The sequence below is a fragment of the Brienomyrus brachyistius genome, chromosome 9 (assembly GCF_023856365.1).
Source record: "Brienomyrus brachyistius isolate T26 chromosome 9, BBRACH_0.4, whole genome shotgun sequence".
Classification (NCBI taxonomy): Eukaryota; Metazoa; Chordata; class Actinopteri; order Osteoglossiformes; family Mormyridae; genus Brienomyrus; species Brienomyrus brachyistius.
The window spans coordinates 17403449-17422284 of record NC_064541.1 but is presented as its reverse complement, the minus strand read 5'-3'; the positions used below and the strand labels follow the sequence as shown (position 1 = coordinate 17422284).

The window sequence follows — 18836 nt, the reverse complement described above, 5'->3', positions numbered from 1 at the left end:
ATGTCATGAAAACATTACTTTCCATCAGAAACACCAGAAAACGCCTCCTTTCCGACGTTGATATCGGACAGAATTTTGTCGTACGAGATTCCTCTGTGACATCGTTTCAACATGGCGGCTTACAGTCAACAGTAATTCTGTTTTATAAACATTTAAAAATGTTTATTTTCCATCCATCCATCCATACATTTTCCAAACCGCTTATCCTACTGGGTTGCGGGGGGTCCGGAGCCTATCCCGGAAGCAATGGGCACGAGGCAGGGAACAACCCAGGATGGGGGGCCAGCCCATCGCAGGGCACACTCACACACCATTCACTCTCACATGCACACCTATGGGCAATTTAGCAACTCCAATTAGCCTCAGCATGTTTTTGGACTGAGGGGGGAAACCGGAGAACTCCCCATGTCGTCGTGGGGTTAACATGCAAACTCCACACACATGTGACCCAGGCGGAGACTCAAACCCGGGTCCCAGAGGTGTTAGGCAACAGTGCTAACCACTGCACCACCATGCCGCCCCAATGTTTATTTTATTAAATGTATTAATAGTTAATGGTCCATTTAGAGAATACCATATCATGACCGTAAACAGTATCCTAGCATGCAATATCTGATTTTTACTAGACTTGTTAGTGTCTTTTGTTTGTTTGTAGTTTGTTTGCCTCTTGAAAAAAGAATATCGCTATGTATTTACTAAAATAGTACTAGTTCGTGTTTCTTGTTTGTTTGTCTCTTGGAAAAAAGAATCTCACTGTAAATCTGCTAAACTTTAAAGCAACAACACACAACAGCGTGTTCGTGTAGGCGGCCATGTTTGTTACCGTGTCGTGCAACTCGAATGGGAGATAGGTGCGTGACATCACGTCCGACTACGGATTTCACGACTTCGGAGAGACAATCGAACGCATCATACCTTCCCAGCTTGTAAACTTTCACTCATGGAGGGATGGCTGTGGAAAGAAACAGCAGTTTGGATCCAGGAGGCACCATTCCACTCATTTTCTGAGCGTTTGTGCGGGTCTAAGAGGAGGTCTGGGGTAGGTCTAAGAGTAGACAGAGGAGGAGGTCTCAGAGGAAATGTTGGAGGAGGTCTCGGAGGAAATGTTGGAGGACTCTCTACTCCATTTCTGTGTCATATTCAGTTTTATGCTTTTTTTTGTGAGCTTGATGTCTCAGTGGCCGGTGCCTGGGGCTGGTGAATGGAGATTGTAGCACCCCACTGACAATCAGTAACTCCAGTCCTGGTAGAATAAGCAAGGCGCCTATAGAGAAAGCAGGCATCCAAATGCTGCACTACCCACACAGCTCCTCTGCTTTGCGGAGGCTGTGGATTGACACCTTTTACTTAACATCATATCCCAGATTTCAAACTGTGTTATTTTCAGATGGTCACGTGGTCATACACTGAAGACTGCTGGAGAGTTTTATCACTGCGCGAGTTTTATAACCGCCAGAAGAGGCTGTGCGCATCGCAGTGGAGGGAAGTCGCATCATACGTCTCACGTTCTGTTCTCGTTGACTGATGCAGTGGAGCAGCAAATGCCCGTTATACCTCAGTAGCCATGTTCACGACGTGGACTTGGTGTCAGTCGTAGGTTTTGGTAGGTTTGGAGAACCAAGAGCATATGCTAACAGCCTTCTTGTGCTGTCACGTGCGTTCACGACTTCCGGGCACTCTTGCATTGTGCCTTTAAAAATGGACATTTGTCATTGTACAATGGACAGCCATTCTTATTATGCATGAATTTGATATTTACTGCTTATATTAATGGGGAGCTCCATATCTGTTCAATCTTAGCTTCAAGTGAATCCTTGATCCAGTCCCATTGCATCCTTGAGTTTGAACACAAATGAAGTTTGGTCCTTATTATCTTTTATTTCGATTGATTCATTTCCTTTTGAGATCTACAATCTGAATTTTTGATTGATTATAAGGCTTTTATTTTTAAGAGTCTTAAGAAATTATAACATGAACAATAATTACATGTGTTTCTGTCTCTGAGGGGTATATTGTCCCTTGGTGAGAGTTGTTTTGATTGTCGAACTGGAATAGGAATATCATACTTACATAGTCTTCCTTTTGTCTTCAGGCTTACTGGAGGAAATTCTTCACTGCAGCTAAAGCTACATTTGGAGTTTTTGGACTAAGTCGCTGGATAGCCGATCAAGAGACTTACCTCACGACAGTCGAACATCCGACAAGATCGCTGATACACAGCACAGCACTTTTTGAGGTCTGTTATCTGACTGGACCCTTTAAAAATGGAGGAAGGTTACAGAGACCGAACAGCCTTCATTCGCGGCGCCAAAGACCTTGCCAAAGAGGTGAAGAAGCAGGCCGGCAAGAAGGTTGGCCGGGGCTTCGACAGGATGTCAGACGAGTATTCGAAGCGCTCGTACACACGCTTCGAGGAAGATGACGATGACGACTATCCAGTCCAGGGCCCGGATGGAGGTTATTACCGCAGTGACAGTCGGGCCAACGACGACGATGAGGGAGCCCACAGCGACTCCACTGAGGGTCATGACGAGGACGACGAGATCTACGAGGGGGAGTATCAGGGAATTCCACGGGCTGACTCTGAAAAGGCAGATGGGCAGCTTGGGGGCGCTGTGCCGGCGGGGGCCCAGTTCCGGGACATTGGCGAGCAAGCGGGTGAGAGGCGGAAGGACAGGGAGGAGCTGGCCCAGCAGTATGAGACAATCCTGCAAGAGTGCGGCCACGGCCGGTTCCAGTGGACCCTCTACTTTGTGCTGGGCCTGGCACTCATGGCCGATGGTGTGGAGATCTTCGTCGTCGGTTTCGTGCTGCCCAGTGCTGAGAAGGACATGTGTCTGTCCGAGCCCAACAAGAGCATGCTGGGTAAGTGATGCCCTTGAAGAGGCCTTCATTATCTAAGCGACGTAGCGTGGTATGCCTTTGTGTCATTAAACTCTACAGATCCCACTGTCTGTGCATTTCCACCATATGAAACCTCATGGTGTCTGAATGCATGAGTCATCTATGTGGCCTGCATGGTTTGGAGGGTCTTTCTGTAACTCTGGACAGCCATATTCCATCCAGGCTTGTGCCCTGTTCTACCTGTGATTCAGCTCCCCTCTCCAACCCTACTCAGCATAAGTAGTTGGAAAATGGATGGATGGGTGGTTAAACAAATGTACGGATGAATTAACTTTAACGGAATTGTACAACCTGATTTTCAAACTTTTTTTTCTCTGTAAAATACTGTACACCGAATTTTGTTCATCATTATAACAAAATATTTAAGGTCCCACAATGTATACAACCCCTATCAAAGAATATGTAATCACTACTCTTGGAGGATGTTCAGTCAGTCGTTTTACATGCACAGATATGACACAAAACCATTTTACCTCACAGCTGAACGTTCTGGATTTGTAGAACTTACCTACGAAAAATAAAACGGCATTGTTGCAATTAATGGCACATCTTTTCTTCAGATCAAGTAGAGGAACAAAATATGGAATCACTCAATGTTTTTTTTTATTATGGGGAATCACAAAATGTTGAGGAAAAAATTATGGAAGTAAGAACAAAAAAGAACACAATTTGTTTAAAATTTGTTACACCTCCTCTGGCTTTTATGACAGCTTGAATACTTTGAGGGATGGACTCCGCTAATGAAAAACAATATTCTACATCCGTCAGGTTCCAACACTCTCGTATAGCAGTTGACAGATCAGCTTTGCAGGATGGAGCCTTGCCATGTACCATTTTCTTCAATTTCTACCATAAATTTTCAATTGGATTGAGATCCGGACTGTTTGCTGGCCATGTCAGTTGATATGCCCTTCTTGAAGAAAGGTTTTAACACTCTTTGCTTTTGTATTTTGATTTTTTTATGTTACAGACACAGTGAAGATGTGTTTTGTTGCAGAATTATTGTGGACCACCTTAACTGCGATGCATATTTGCAGTGGCTCAGAGGTGCCATGTGGGTGTGGGCATGTGTGATTGTGTGCCCCGCAATGTACTGGCATCCCATGCATGGTGTCCCCTACCTTGTTCCCAGTGCATTCTGGGACAGGCTCCAGGCTCACCCAGACGCTGTCCTGGATAAGCAGCCGTGGGTGATGGATTGATGATCTACATCTTTGTTTGATCTGCTGTACTGTTTAGTAGCCAGTTAGTACATAAACAAAACAACAGATCTTGCCTAGAAAACATCAGTAGACCTGAGCGCAGGGAAGAGGGATCCAGCATTAAAACCGGTGCTTTTCAAACTGCAGCATAGGAACAGCAGGTGAGCGGCGATGTTAATAAGCCAATGGCTGTGAATTTCACTGGCTTAACCTTTGTCGTGCGAAAAGAATGATTCATTCCTCACACCTGCTGTGTCTCTCTCGCTCTCACGGTTGTCTCCCATTGGGCCTCACGGCGCTGCTCTGGGCCGCCGTACACCGCGCCACTCATTTCATTTGCAGGATAACAAAGAAGAAGCTTCTCTGAGCTTCTGTTCTCTGAAATGTTCCGTGGTGAGTTGAGTTGTGGCCTCGTATCGCCAGGGTTGGAGGTTTCATTCCGACCTCTGGTTCTGCATACGTGGGATTTGCATTTTCTCCCTGAATCCATGTGGGTTTCCTCCCACAGACTATAGATGGATGATTTAGGGGAATCGTCGATTCTGAATTGCCCATAGCTATGGAGCAAGCGATGGACCGATTAGACTGTAGCGCTCTATGCTGCCTGGGAAAGGCTCCAGGCGCACTGCCACCCTGTACTGGATGAGCGATTATGAGAGACGGATGGATGGATGGATGTGTGTACAGAACAGCACGCATGCCCGGTGTTTCCCGCATGTGTTTGGTGGAGCACCGCAGGCTGCCCCAGCAGCCATTCTGCCTTTCGCTCGACACGCATGTATTTCTGTGCCCGCGTGGGAGTTTTTTTTCCGTGCCATATGGGAGTCAGTCACAGGCAAGGCGGTAGTCTGGCCCCTGAAACATGAACGCCTGATTCGCACTGGGGAGTGGCAGACATGCCTCCTCACAGGGGGTCTGGAGAGCCTCACTACTCTCCCCACAGGGGAGCGACCCCCGATGGCACCTCCAGCCCCCCCCAACAAAGAACGCCATGACAAGAGACCATGGAGATGCTGCATTTACAAGGCACCTCTTAGTGTAAAAAAACTAGTGTAAAATAATTGGTGTAAAGTAACTAGTGTAAATTAGAATGTTACTTTATGTACCCTTCCCACTAGAACTTTAGAAAACGATAGAAACTGTGAATTCAGAGGGAAAATCGAGACGGGATAATCTTATCCTTGGCAGCATGTGGTGTATGACAGATTCCAGACATATACACATACAGTGATGGAACAGCACATCAGCAATGTGTGATGAAGCTAGAACACCGAAAGGAAGATTCTCAGAGATCTGAAGGAATACAGCCTGGCCCCACTGGAAAGCGTGCTGTTTTGTACTAATGACATGTAACAGCCTTCTGATGTAGCAGCCTTTTGCTTCCCATTTTCCCAGAGGCTGCTTAACTCCCCGTTGAAAATACTAGATTTTTTTTTTTATTTATTTTAGCCCTTGTTTGCTCTACCACACCTCGTTATCTTCTGGAAAAGATAACAGGACTGAAAATTTTCTATTTAAAAAATCACTCGGCAAGAGTCCGGGTCGATGAAGCCTCGTGACTCATGGTGGAAGCAGGAAATGAGCAGCGAAGCTGCCAGCAGTGACTCCAGCTGTGCCTGCAAGTGGAGGTATAAAGGGAGTGTTTGGATGTCCGAGTGCTTATGTGTGAAGAACGTATGTTTACGTGAGAGGGATCTGGCTTTCGCCATGTGAGCGTGTGTGTCGCTGCATGCGTGTGATAGCTAGAGGGGGATGCATTGTCTGCATCTGCAGGCTTATGACTCATCTGACTCCACAAATGGCATGCCCATAAAAGGAGAGTGAGACTCCGGGGGACAGAGAATGGACTGGAAGGAAACCTGATTTATACTTACTCTGTGCATGGCCTTGTTCCTGAAGTACTGTGCCTTTCATCATCCCTGAAGGGGATGTTGGGAGGAATCACAGGCACGAAAAAAAACAGGATTATAAATATTAGCATTATTAGCTTGCTGAAATTTTCTCTCCGGCCTCTGAATAAATCCATGAATCTTTTTCACTAATAATTTGAGCGCAGAAATATCCGGACACTTGGTATTTTCGCAGAGAGTGACGGTAAGTTCTGAGAATGGCGATGTTTTTCTGTCACGCGCACAGAGATTCGTCAGTCGCGCACATGCACAAGGCCAAGGTCCTGTGACAGCCAGTGACTCGCACTTAAATGGAGATGTTACTGACAAGTGCAAACTCCTCAAAACCCCCACCTCCCACCACCAGAAGAAGATCTCAACCGTCCATTCCTGCTCACTGTGCTGCATCACGGAGGGGCTTGAACAAGGATCGGCCGGAGTGACAGGACCTGGTGTGACCATCTGTGACAAGCTGCTTTCAGGACGAGTCACAACGACCCCCCCCCCCCCCCCCAAGCTCACATCACAATACACACGGTTTATGGCAAAAATTCAGAGACAGGAAGATTGGATATGCAGTGATCACACTGGTGTGTGAACTTTAACTCTAACCCTAACCCTAACCCTAACCCTAACCTGCTTGAAATCAAACAATTCTTATTAGATAAAAAGTTACTGCCTTGAGTGATTTGAAAACATACATGTACTACATGAGCTTTGCTGCCTACAGTTTGATATGTGATAATAGTCCCTTTGAGTGAGTCTCAGCAAATGTGTATCACAAACGTAACCCACTTCCTGAAGGTCCCCTGGATGGTGACGTGCGCTTTTCTCAGGACTGCATCATCATAAGCGAGCCGATTCCAGGACGCGCTGATTCGGGTCCCTTCACCCCCTGCGTTTAATCTGACGGGGGCTGGATGTGGTGTGGGGATTAGGAACACAGCTCCCGGGGCCTGAACCTCTCCTGCGGAGGACGGTCCCCCCCCCTGCCGCATTGCAGCGTCGCGGAATCCTGCCCTATCATCGCTGACAAGCCCTCTTCGTCTGGGGAGGGCGCTGACAAAGCTGTCAGGTGCCTCTCTCCAGCAGCACCGTCACCTTCACCCGGCACCAGACGGCTCGAACACTGCGGCGCTCCTGCACCAGGTCCTCCTGCCTTACGTTAGCAGCAGGAGGGATTCAACAGAGGCTAGGATAACCCACAAAGAAGCCTTTACTTTACGAAACTCTAGAACCAATCAAAGGCGTTTGGAACCGAGTCCCGGCTTTCTCTCTGCCTCAAGTGGACTTATCTGGACTTAACTGGACTCATAGTTCAATCAACAAGGCAGCTTTAAATAGCCTAGTTAAGTCGGTCTTTCTCAATCTAGTCCTTAGAGACTCCATCCACATTCTGACTCCCTCTCAGCTCCCAGCCAATCGAGAATCTCAAATACCCAGTACAAGTGTGTTAGAAGCTGGAAGGAAGCCAAATTGTGGATTGCTGGTCCTCAAAGACTGGGTTAAGAAACATTGAACTGAGCTCTTTACTGACACTGCCAGTGACCTTAAATCCATCAAAAATCTATCAGTCTCTCATTGGTTAAAAAGTTAGATGTGTGCAACCAGGCCAGGGCTGTTAGCCCAATCCCCCCCAGCCTAAATGGAGGGGCGAACAGGATGCCTGCCTGATCTTCTGTCTTATGCTGGATCCTTCAAATCGAACAGCAAGATGGTAATTTGCATCCTGCATCATATTTGTCTTCCCTTGGCACGTCATCACTGCAGTAAACAATACAGAAATCCATAAATTATCTATGCCTTCAGTCCAGGACTAAATGCATTTATTTTATGTTTAATATATTTGTGATCCAAATGCCAGTTATGCTTATTAGTTGATTATATCCCCGGTCTCCAGTCGACGATCCTTGCAGACACGACATAGGCCCAGTCTGTGCCCTTGTGTTCCTGGGTCGAGGTGCCCGTCTGAGCTCAATGTTCTGGATCCAGCTCACAGGAAGTGGGTCTGGTCTCTCACCGGGTCTGTGCTGTTCCGTGTGGCCGGCTGCTGCAGGCCATGGAGCGAGTAGCATCCACCCTTTCGGCTATTCCCACAAGCTCATAAGGCATCATGGAGACCACCTGCCCAATCGTAATCTGCAGCACATAGATCGGAGCTCATATACAGTCGTCCATCACCACCCACCTGTGGGATGGGGTAAGCATTTGTTCTAAACCAGAGCTGTGTGAGCCTCTAGAGCTAAATTGACATGTGGGTTTGGTATCGTGTGAACTTCCATTGATGGAAATCCTGCTTCAGTAGGGCAGTGACCCCCCAGGCAGGATCTGCATCTTCTGCAGAGGATAATCCTCAGCCTCGCTCAATGGAAACTTAGTGGTAGGCGTGCTGGACATCCCCGCTCAGAAAGGGGATGCAGGGCTCCAGTCCTCCCTTCCTACTGGGTCTCCACGTATGGAGATACACCTCCACATCATCCTCTGCCATGAACTTAGTAAGAAATCCGTACTTTTCTCCGGCACATTTGACCCATCACTACCTCTATGAGGATGGGCCTTGTGCTGGCCAACTGCGGCTGTCAGCTGAGCGAAGACTTCTGCTCATTCTTCCATGACAATGTGCATAAGGACCCAGACTGGGTAGAAGATGAGTGGTTCATTCTCTGTACATACGTCCCCCCACCATTGTTACGGGGACTGAAGCACGAGCTGCAAAGAAGTAGATTCTGTTTATTAAATATCCAGTGAGAGAGCATAGGGGAATCCCAGGGCTGCTGGAAGTGATGGCCAAGGTCTTTATTCGTTGCCAGATCCGCTTAAATCGGGGGAGTGAGCGAGTAGTTGGAGGGGATGGGACGTCATGCTGGGGAAAGAACTAAAAGGAAGGAAAAAAGAGGAGATGTTGTAAAGAGAAGTACCAGGGAGATCATTAGACAACCAAGAAGTCAGGTGACAATTATGGCTAGAGATCTGAGCAATAATGGAGTAGAATAGAATAGAATAGAATAGAATAGAATAGAAGTACAGCGAAACTCTGTGTTAGTGTAGTACAAAGCCGCTGCCTCTGGACATGACTGCCATCATGTCAATATCCTGACCGACTCACACGGCATGAACAAGGGCGTTGTTTTAAAGGGAGTCTGGGCTCCGAGAGGGTGGCAGCAGCCGGCACGATTATCCCCAATCGAGGGCAGTTGGGGCGTTATCCTGTGGCCATGTGCTCACCGGCTGTCCAAAACAACAGTCCAGAAATTCTGACAGGTGGCCACTGACCAGGGTGCTGTAACAAGTGCATGGCCACCTGACCACTGGTCAGAGCGGCAGGCATATGTGGGTCCTAGATTTTGTGATTGCATTGATGACCTACTTATCTGTTTGACTGATCAACCTGAGCATGTCCATCACATGCATCAAGGCTTGTGGCACCTTTACGGATCGTTCCCTCCATGTCGAGGCAGAGAAATGTGATTCAAGCCACCGTTTCATTCCTGGGATGTGTTTTGGAGAGCGAGCAGAAGGTGGCAGCAGTTCTAAACTGCCTGAGAGCCAAGGCATTCAAAGAGTCGTGGCACATCCTAGGTTTGGCTAATTTCTACAGCCTCTTCATTAGGAGTGTTGTCTCAGCGGTTGGCTCGCTGATTGCCTTGATTTGTAGAAATGCTAAAGTGGTATCCTGGGAAAAACCCCGGCCAAGTTGCCATTAGGCAATTGAGGAGTCTGCCATGAAGGTGACTTTGGAACCATGGGGATCGTGGTTGGATGGAGGGATTCGTTCACTTGGGCTAGATCTAGAATATGCCTGCGAGGCTTCGTTCAAGGCAAGTTAAATGTGCATTATTTTTCACAAACTTTCCATCGACCTTCAAATATCTTTCGAGCTCAATATACATCAAGGCTAATGGCTTATCTGATCAATTTGAAGAGCGTAGGCTGGTTTAGATGCCTGACACTGTTTCCCTCTCCTCCAGTGTTGAGTAATTGTAATGGGCAAACGGAAAGGCTGTGCCAAGAGACTGAGTATTATCTCAGTTAGTACTGCAACACTAATCAGGTGGACTGGAGCCAGTACCTATATTGGGAAGAATTCCCTCATGCACACTTCACTGAAGCAGATACCTTTCCAGTGGATTTCACTGTCAACCTCTTTTATTCCCCTGAAAAATAGAACCTGCCAGTGTACCAGTGGTGACTGACTGGATTTAATGGAGTGGTGTGGTCTGGCAGTGCATGTGCATCTCTGGGAGGCTGCCCAGGCTGTCTGTTGTTTAAGAATTGTGGATTTGCCACAGATGTCTGTGGCAGCTTATGAAATATGAATACATTTGAAGCCATGAGGAAATTTTAATGACAGGTAAATTTATTTTGAGAAAGAAAATGGAATCCGTCTCGACTGAGTTAAAAAAGGACTGATTTCTGGACCAGATATTCTTGGATAACAGTTATTTTTTTAGAGTCAAAAATGTTTCACAGGACATGCTACAAGCAATATGGCGTCCTTCTATTTTCATAGCTGTTTCACCAGGAAATGACTACGTATGACCGACGGTAATCTTCATTTGTGGGTTCTCAGATACTCAGTAAATATTTCCGATTTTCAGTTGTAATTTTCCGCAATGTCCTTCATAATTCCATACACACCGGATGAAGGCTGGTCCGGTTCGCTGTGACTAGCTCAGAGACCCACCAAGTCATTATTCTCATCTCATCTTGAAGTTTGACTTCATTTTCATCTTCATCCACTCCATTATCGCACTCATCTGCTCCATTTCCACTGGAACATCTCCTGCTCTGAATGGTCTGAGATTGGCCATAGCTGACGTCCCAAGCTTTCTTAATGAAAATAATGTAATACTGCGAGGTGAATCACAGCACGTGCCTCGTGTCCTTTTCCGTGTCTTTCTTGTGACTGAACTGGCCTCGCCTGTCTGCCATTGTTCTGCCTGCTCCTTTTATCCAGGCCTCATTGTCTACCTGGGCATGATGGTGGGCGCCTTTGTGTGGGGGGGCCTGGCCGACAGGATCGGAAGACGCCAGACTCTGCTCATCTCTCTCTCCATCAACAGCGTCTTCGCCTTCTTCTCCTCCTTCGTCCAAGGATACAGCACTTTCCTCTTTTGTCGTCTGCTCTCCGGCGTCGGGTGAGTGGCTTTCACTCGTGGCGTCTCTTCTATCTGCTTCCTGTGTAATTTCACCATTTCATAGTCCGGGCGGCTCACATATATCTGGATGGACGTCTCTGTCAAAAGGTCAGCTTCGCCCGCGTAATTTCGCCAGACCTGTTTCCTGCGGTAAGCTCATTGACGTTTTTGAATACAGCTACGATGGCGATAAAGGCCCTTTAGATTCATTTCTTCCCTGTCCAGTGAAAAACACGTATCTCAAAAAATTCATTATTTCAGGAGTGTGAAAAAAAATGCATTTTCTCAGAAACTGCTTTACAAAACAAACCAAGGATAACATAATGAGACACCCTTAGCACCACAAATAGAAACCTATTGTTACACAGCTGTTCAGTGAACGGCTTAATCTTTTAAATGGACTTACGTGGATTGTTGTCAGTGAGTCAGTCTCACTTTATATTCACAATTAACAATGAAATTAGTTGGTTAGCTGTCTATAAATATTAAGTTGTTAAAATTAGCCATATAAAGTAATCTGTACGGAGAGCCTTCATGAATACAAACTAGTTCAAACATAAATACTAGTTAAATTGATGAGTTTATGAAACATCTTTTCATTGGTCAATTAGATGTCAGACGCTATGCAGTCAGAGGGGATTGGGCGTATTTCACCTATAGTATAAAGTCATAACCGTTACAAAGTAGACGTGCGGTTTTCATTGGACAGCGATGGTGTCGCTTCCTGGGACGGCTAGAGAAATAGGGCAGATGTCACAGTTGGCCTTCTCTAAACAGGAAGTGACACGCTGTCGTTCCGGCTCCCTTTCTGCCCCCAGGATCGGTGGCTCTATCCCCATCGTCTTCTCTTACTACTCCGAGTTCCTGGCTCAGGAGAAGAGAGGAGAACACCTGAGCTGGCTCTGCATGTTCTGGATGATCGGGGGCATCTACGCCGCTGCCATGGCCTGGGCCATCATCCCGCACTACGGTAAGGCCGCCTTCCACGGGCCGGCGCTGCTCCACACTGTGGCGAAATTCGGCTGCCGTCTGTGGCTCCGTTCCATCTCATTACTGCATGCGGCCATCTGTTCTGAGGGTGTCGTGCTGAATGGTTTTAAATTTGGACCTACGGTTGTTCTACATTTGAAAATAGGGTTAAATCAGTATCTTCATCTGTATTTAATTTTTAAAATCCCCTTTGCAAGGAATTCAGGTTTCGACGCCGCACGTGTAATAGGCATATATTCCAGTTCAAGGAAATTTCAGCTTATGGTCTTGGTGTTTTGAAGCTGCCTTGAGTGGATCCCATCAGGTGTACTAACCACCTACCTCCGGCAGGCTGGAGTTTCCAGATGGGCTCCGCCTACCAGTTTCACAGCTGGCGGGTGTTCGTGCTGGTGTGCGCCTTCCCCTCCGTGTCCGCCATTGGGGCTCTCACCACCATGCCCGAGAGCCCACGCTTCTTCCTGGAGGTGAGCCATGCACAGCCACGTCAGCGGTCTTCGTGCGACACGCCTTAGCATAAGCACTCGCTCTCCATCCGACCAGGAAATCGGCCTAAGAAGACACCAAGGATTGAATTAATGACGCACAAACGCACTTGCGGGGTTAAAAATTGACCCAGTGCCATGCTAATTCTGGACTAGGTGCTCCGGCTCATTTTAGCGCCCTTCTGCATAAAGCGGCAGCGTTTGCATGAATTACCCAAACGTTCGGCCGATTCCACTCTGCCGCCGGCACTCTGTTATTGCAGGGCTTGCCGAGCCGTGTCCTGTTTAGCGCAGTGCTGCGTTATTTTTAGCATAGCATTTTTTTTTAAACGCAAATGCAGCATGTTTGACTGTGATGGTTTTACTGAACATGATGCAGAGGCCGAACCTCATGTGTTTTATATATGGGAATTAAGCCCCGTACTCTGATCACAATCACGCACAGTTAGTGCAACGATGGGTCCCAGGTCACTGGCTTCTGTAAGGCACGTCGCACGCGCCGAGTGATTTCCGGAACAGACGACAGCCGTACGTGACACTGGTGCTGTGCCTCTGGCTGTTAACAGAATGGGAAGCATGACGAGGCCTGGATGATTCTGAAGCAGGTCCACGACACCAACATGCGGGCCAAGGGTTGCCCAGAGAGAGTCTTCTCCGTGAGTTTCCCACGAGTCTCCTCTCGCGTTCTGGGATCGCAATAAACTGCAGACAAACGCTCGCCGAGTGACGAAGGGGGGTTGGCGGATGAGGGCGATATCATGTGTCTTAATCATACTGCAAGGGGAAAAAAAATCATATTTTCATTCCTCTTTACCCCATTATAATAATAAAGGTCAGTTTTCTTTGACCATGCTGATAGAAACTAATGCCAAATATATTCTTTGCAGATATAGTCCGTATAGATTGCTCTATAATTATACCGAAATGAAGCAAAAATTATGCTTGATTGAAAGTATAATTGCATCAGCTTGCTGAACGACACATGGGGTGGGACACTCGGAAATTGAAGCTGGAATTAAGTGTCAAAGGTCATTTCAATATCCTAGACAACTGTGGAAAATGAATTTATACAAAATCGTGCTTCAGAGTATCTGCATGGTGCTTTTAGAGAAGCCCTGCAGAACATGAAGGAGAACCAGTAGTCTTATTGCCTCGTTGATGGATCTCTGTCTATTCTTCAGCCCATCTTAGTCCTTGGGGAGCAGCAGAAGGTCCGCAAAGCTCTACCTTCTCTTGTGGACCCCAAGACAAACATACAATGTGCAAAAGTCTTTGGCAGCCAAAGGGAATGTTTAAAGCTGGGTTTAATTTGCTCAGAACAAAACAAACACAGTTTAACATTAGAACGTATGTAAGAGTAACACAATACAAAGATAACTGGAATTTCTGATGTTCTCCAAAAAGTCACCAACATCTTCCTGGATGGCTAGAAGAACGCTGCTTTGGTTCCCGGTCCTTTCCAAAGGGGCACCTCAGCTACTCCATGTATTTCTTACTTTTCAGCATCGCACTTAATTAATTAATTTAATTAGTTTAAAAAAATAAATAAATCACAGAGATGTAAGGTGTGCTAGTGGTTGAGTCACAAAAATAGTTTGTAGTATATCGAGTGGTTGCTGCAGATACTGGGTTGACTTTCGGAAAAATTTTGAATTGATTAAGCTGATGCACTTTGATAGATATATTATAGATTTGTTTACCAATATGAAAATCATTTAAACATCATTTTCTTTGACTGCCTGAAACTTTTACACAGTACTGAAGATGGAAAAAGCAGCAAAGTTAATCTGAATCTCTCTCAGTTGCTCCTTTTTCATGGTGAATAAGGGCAGTATCGGTATTACGTATTAGTGTTTTCGTGTTTTGATTCCCCTCTCTCACTCGAACCCCTGACCTCAGGTGACCACCATTAAAACGGTGAAGCCAATGGACGAGCTGGTGGACATGGGGGGAGAGGCAGAGGCCTGGCACAAACGCTGGAGGATGAAAATGCTGAGTCTCTTCAACCAGGTACTGTGATGGGGAGGGACACTAGGGACAGTGACCCTGCACTGCGCCATATACACAAGATTCACAGTCATGCCATATGTGTGTTTGTGCAAACCCTAATGAGAAGGTCTATCGTCATCATTCCCTGTAGTATATATACTGTATGTATACACATATACCTGACCAGTAGATAGTTATTCTATGTTGTTCATATGTAATCTATACCTGCTTGTGCTATACTTTGTCATGGGGGTCTAGACCCTAGTCTGGAAGCCATGGGTGCAAGGCAGGGAATAACCCAGGTTAATTACCAATTAATGGTTAATTAGGGTGGCAGCCCTTCGCAGGGCACATGCACGGGCACGCACACACCTCAGCACGCGTGGGACTATGGGGGGGAAATAGCAGCACCCAGAGAAAACTCCACAATGGCACAGGGTGAACATGTAAGCTCCGCACATATGGGGCCTAGGCAGGGACTTGAACCCCTGTCCTACAGGTAAGTGGCAACAGTGCTACCCGCTGCGCCACCATCGTATCATATCGTATCATATCGTATCATATCGTATCATATCGTATTACAGTATACATACAATATATTACAGTATAGTATACATTGTTAAGAAATGTATGCTGTACTGTGACTGCTGCGAACAGTAGCCTGAGCAAGAGATGAATGAATGGGTGTGTAGAGGGGATGTTCACGCTGCCAGCTGTCTGGCAGAAAGCGTCATGCAGTCACGCTGGGCAGCACTCCTGGTGCCAAGTGCAGCCCTCGTGGCCACAAATTGGAACGGTCTTAACGATCTTGGAACGGTCGTAAAGTCGATCAGCCGTAAGTCGCATAGGCGATTATCCGACAACGATCTGTAGTATCTTTTAACGATGTAGCGTTTTTCCACGCTACATCACTATTTGTAAAACAAAATGGTTACTTTTAAAACGCTGTAGCTTTTACAGTGCTACTAATACACTACTGAAAGAAGTTAATAGTGTCGCTAACTGCTCCCCAACACTGATAGTATAGTGTAGTGTTATATGTTTGTTCTCTGTGATGACTTAGCGCCCCGTCCTGGGTTATTCCCTGCCTTGAACCTGTTGTTTCCAGTATAATCTCTGGACCACCATGACGCTGCATAGAACAGTATAGAAAATGATAGATGGATAAACCGGCTTTTATTCTTTCAGGTGCGGAGCAATTTCCTTACCTGTTTCTCTCCCGAGTATCGCCGCATCACCTTCATGATGATGGCTGTTTGGTTCTCCATGTCCTTCAGGTAAGAGAATTGCAGGATTCTGTTTCTGTTAGAGATACAGTAAACGTAATCTGGCCATATTGCCTTTAATCTACAGAGCCTACTTACTGTATGGTTTGCTTGTAAATCTATTTGTATTCCCATTCGATTTGATATTGTTGAAGGCAAAGCAAGATTCTGTGTACTAACAGCTTCTTATAGATCACTTGTTTTGACTCTTCCTCCCCATCGTCAGTTATTACGGTTTGACGGTGTGGTTCCCCGACATGATCAAGTACTTGCAGAAGCAGGAGTATTCCAGTCGCACAAAGGTGTTTATCAAAGAGAAGGTGGAACATGTGACCTTCAACTTCACCCTTGAGAACCAGGTGCACCGTAATGGAGAGTACTTCAATGACAAGTGAGTCCTCGCTTCATCCATGTTCAGGAGAATGTGTAGCACATCTTATTAAGAGCCTTGTATGTTGCAACTGGGAACCGTAATGGGTTTTCCAAGCTTAAATGCATCTCTCAAGTCTTTAGGTGTTTTTGTATGTTTCTCAAAGATCTGCTGCGTGGATGTTTGCCCCAATTGCATTTTCTGTCTTGAAGGTTCATGAACTTGAGAATGAAGTCCATGGTGTTCGAAGACTCTCTGTTTGAGGAATGCTACTTTGAGGACATCACCTCCAGCAACACCTTCTTCAGAAACTGCACCTTCATCTCCACGCTCTTCTACAACACAGGTGTCCTGCAGCACACATTTTCCACAGTAGGAACTACTCCTAAGTAGCCTCTATTCATCGTGAGAATAGCTACTATGCCTTATGAATTCTAATCGATGTACCTCAGAAGTAACCTAGCAACCTTGTCCGGTAATGATTTCATTCGGGAATGAGGGGAGCGCAATGCAAAGCTGCCATTCGAATTTAACATGGACTCAGTGATTTTTTTTTTGTCTTTTGACAGGTGAGGGACAGAAAATAAAGAAATCCACCATAATGTTCTTGACTTATTGAACGTTCCTGGGAAGTCGCGTGAACTGCCTTGGGGCAAAAGGAACATGCGATTTTTCAGAATGCATCAGAAACAGGAGCACGGTTTGATGTGCATGGCCTGACAAAGAAAGAATAATCTGATCAGATTAATCAGACTCTGTTATCAGATTCATTCATAAATCTGTTATCAGATTCATTTATTTTGAATATAGGATACCACGAATGGCTCTAGGTTGTGCTAGATGCCAGTGAAGCACCCCAGTCCTTTTTCCAGTACAGGTTAGGGTTAAGAATTGCAGTTCCGTACCTGTGTCATGATCATTCTCGTCAGTAGCCAGTAAAGCCCCTCCCCCCTCGGCCCAGACCTCTTCCAGTACAGGTTCATCAACTGCCGACTGGTCAACAGCACCTTCTTACACAACAAGGAGGGCTGCATGCTGGACTTCAGCGACGAGAACAACGCCTACATGATCTACTTCGTCAGCTTCCTGGGAACGCTGGCCGTGCTGCCAGGGAACATCGTGTCCGCCCTGCTCATGGATAAGATCGGCCGGCTGAGGATGCTGGGTGAGCTGTGGAGGCCCGGGGCCGTGCCTACACTCAAACCGCCAGCTGGGTTTGAGGCTTCTCTGTTTACACTCTACACAGTCCCATGTTTACTGTGGGCCTTGCTGTCTGCCCGTTTATATTCAATGTCAGGTCCAGTAGAAAAAGATGCAGCAGAAGGAGGGAAAGCAACTTTTAAAGAGGAGTAACTGTTTTTAGTATTACAGTGTGTCAAACATGCATCCAGCGTGGGCGACACATTGGCAGAGTTGGGTAACTCAGGTCCAAGGAGTAAAAATCCGGACCAAGATTTTGTTTCAACCAACCAGTGGAGCATAAAGAGTCACAGTCAGAGTATTTAACTGCTTGGCTGAAACAAAATCCCGGTCTGGACTTGTACTCTGTGGACCTGAGTTACCCAGCTCTGCACATTGGCTTGCATTGTTGCTTCACGGCCACAGAGACCAGGGTTTGAGTCACTGCCCCAGCTCTGAGTGTATGGATTTTGCATGTTCTCCCCGTGTTGTTGTGAGGTTTCCAGCAGGTACTCCGCTCCCCCCCCCCCCCACAATTAAAAACATGCTGAGCTTCAGGGACACTAGATGTGACACTAGAACCCTACAACCCTGCATAGGACGAGCGGTTACAGAAAATTGATTGAGCTGGTGTTAGACCAGTGCTGGTTCGAGAACCTTCTGGTAGATAATGTCTGTAAAACATCCCTGGGATCTGTAAAGTTCATCTTAATATAATTTGGGTAACGTCTTGGCTCCGTGGGTAGTAGGATAACCACCTAGTCCATGTTAGGCGGGACAATGAGCTGCAACAGGGTTTGTAAACCTTCATTTAAATTAAAAGAAGTCAGATAAAACACTCAGTTCTTGCTGTGTGCTGATTGGTCAGTCTCCTCTAATCATGCATGTGTCACCGATGTTAATGTGGAACAGCTGCATGAGTCTTTCAATAAGGGAAGCAAATCAGTAAAAATACAAGACGAACCGAACAATTTAGTCGCGCATGGGAGCCTTTCGGCTTTAAAGTAGTTTGTAAAACTTGCACTAGCTCATAGTCTCCCTCCTGATTACCTGGTCATTCTAAATTAGTAGCTTATTGACCTCACCCCTGTAGGGTTCGAATCCCAACCCCTGCTTTGTGTGTTTGCATGTTGCATGGATATCTTCCTGCACTCAGAAAACCGTACTAGCAGCAAGATTGGTGTTAGAGTGTAGGTCGTGGTGTGAGTCTGTACCCTGCGGTGGATTGACGTGCCACCCTGGGCGTCCCACCTGCCCTGTGCTTCCGGGGGTCGGCTGGAGACTAACACTGCGAGGGATCGAGGAAGATGTATGGTCAGTCACACTCTGTGACACGCCAGTTTAATCATCAACCAAGACTCATCATCTGTCTCATCTGTGTTCCAAGAATCTGCAGCCGTTCCGGGCAGCAGTGGTCCAAGCTGCCTT

The 18836-nt window shown here is 46.5% G+C and overlaps 1 protein-coding gene across 1 annotated transcript in view; it reads left to right on the top strand.

Annotated features, from left to right (window-relative positions):
• Positions 1–18836, top strand: part of sv2a (synaptic vesicle glycoprotein 2A) — a 39176-nt gene that overhangs the window by 14361 nt on the left and 5979 nt on the right. The window contains exons 2-11 of the mRNA XM_049026610.1: positions 2093–2865; positions 10953–11133; positions 11952–12103; positions 12454–12587; positions 13172–13261; positions 14505–14615; positions 15783–15871; positions 16086–16250; positions 16442–16575; positions 17191–17394. Of these exons, the coding sequence (XP_048882567.1) occupies positions 2265–2865; positions 10953–11133; positions 11952–12103; positions 12454–12587; positions 13172–13261; positions 14505–14615; positions 15783–15871; positions 16086–16250; positions 16442–16575; positions 17191–17394 (1861 nt within the window). The 5' untranslated portion in view covers positions 2093–2264. The remainder of the gene's footprint in view (positions 1–2092; positions 2866–10952; positions 11134–11951; positions 12104–12453; positions 12588–13171; positions 13262–14504; positions 14616–15782; positions 15872–16085; positions 16251–16441; positions 16576–17190; positions 17395–18836) is intronic.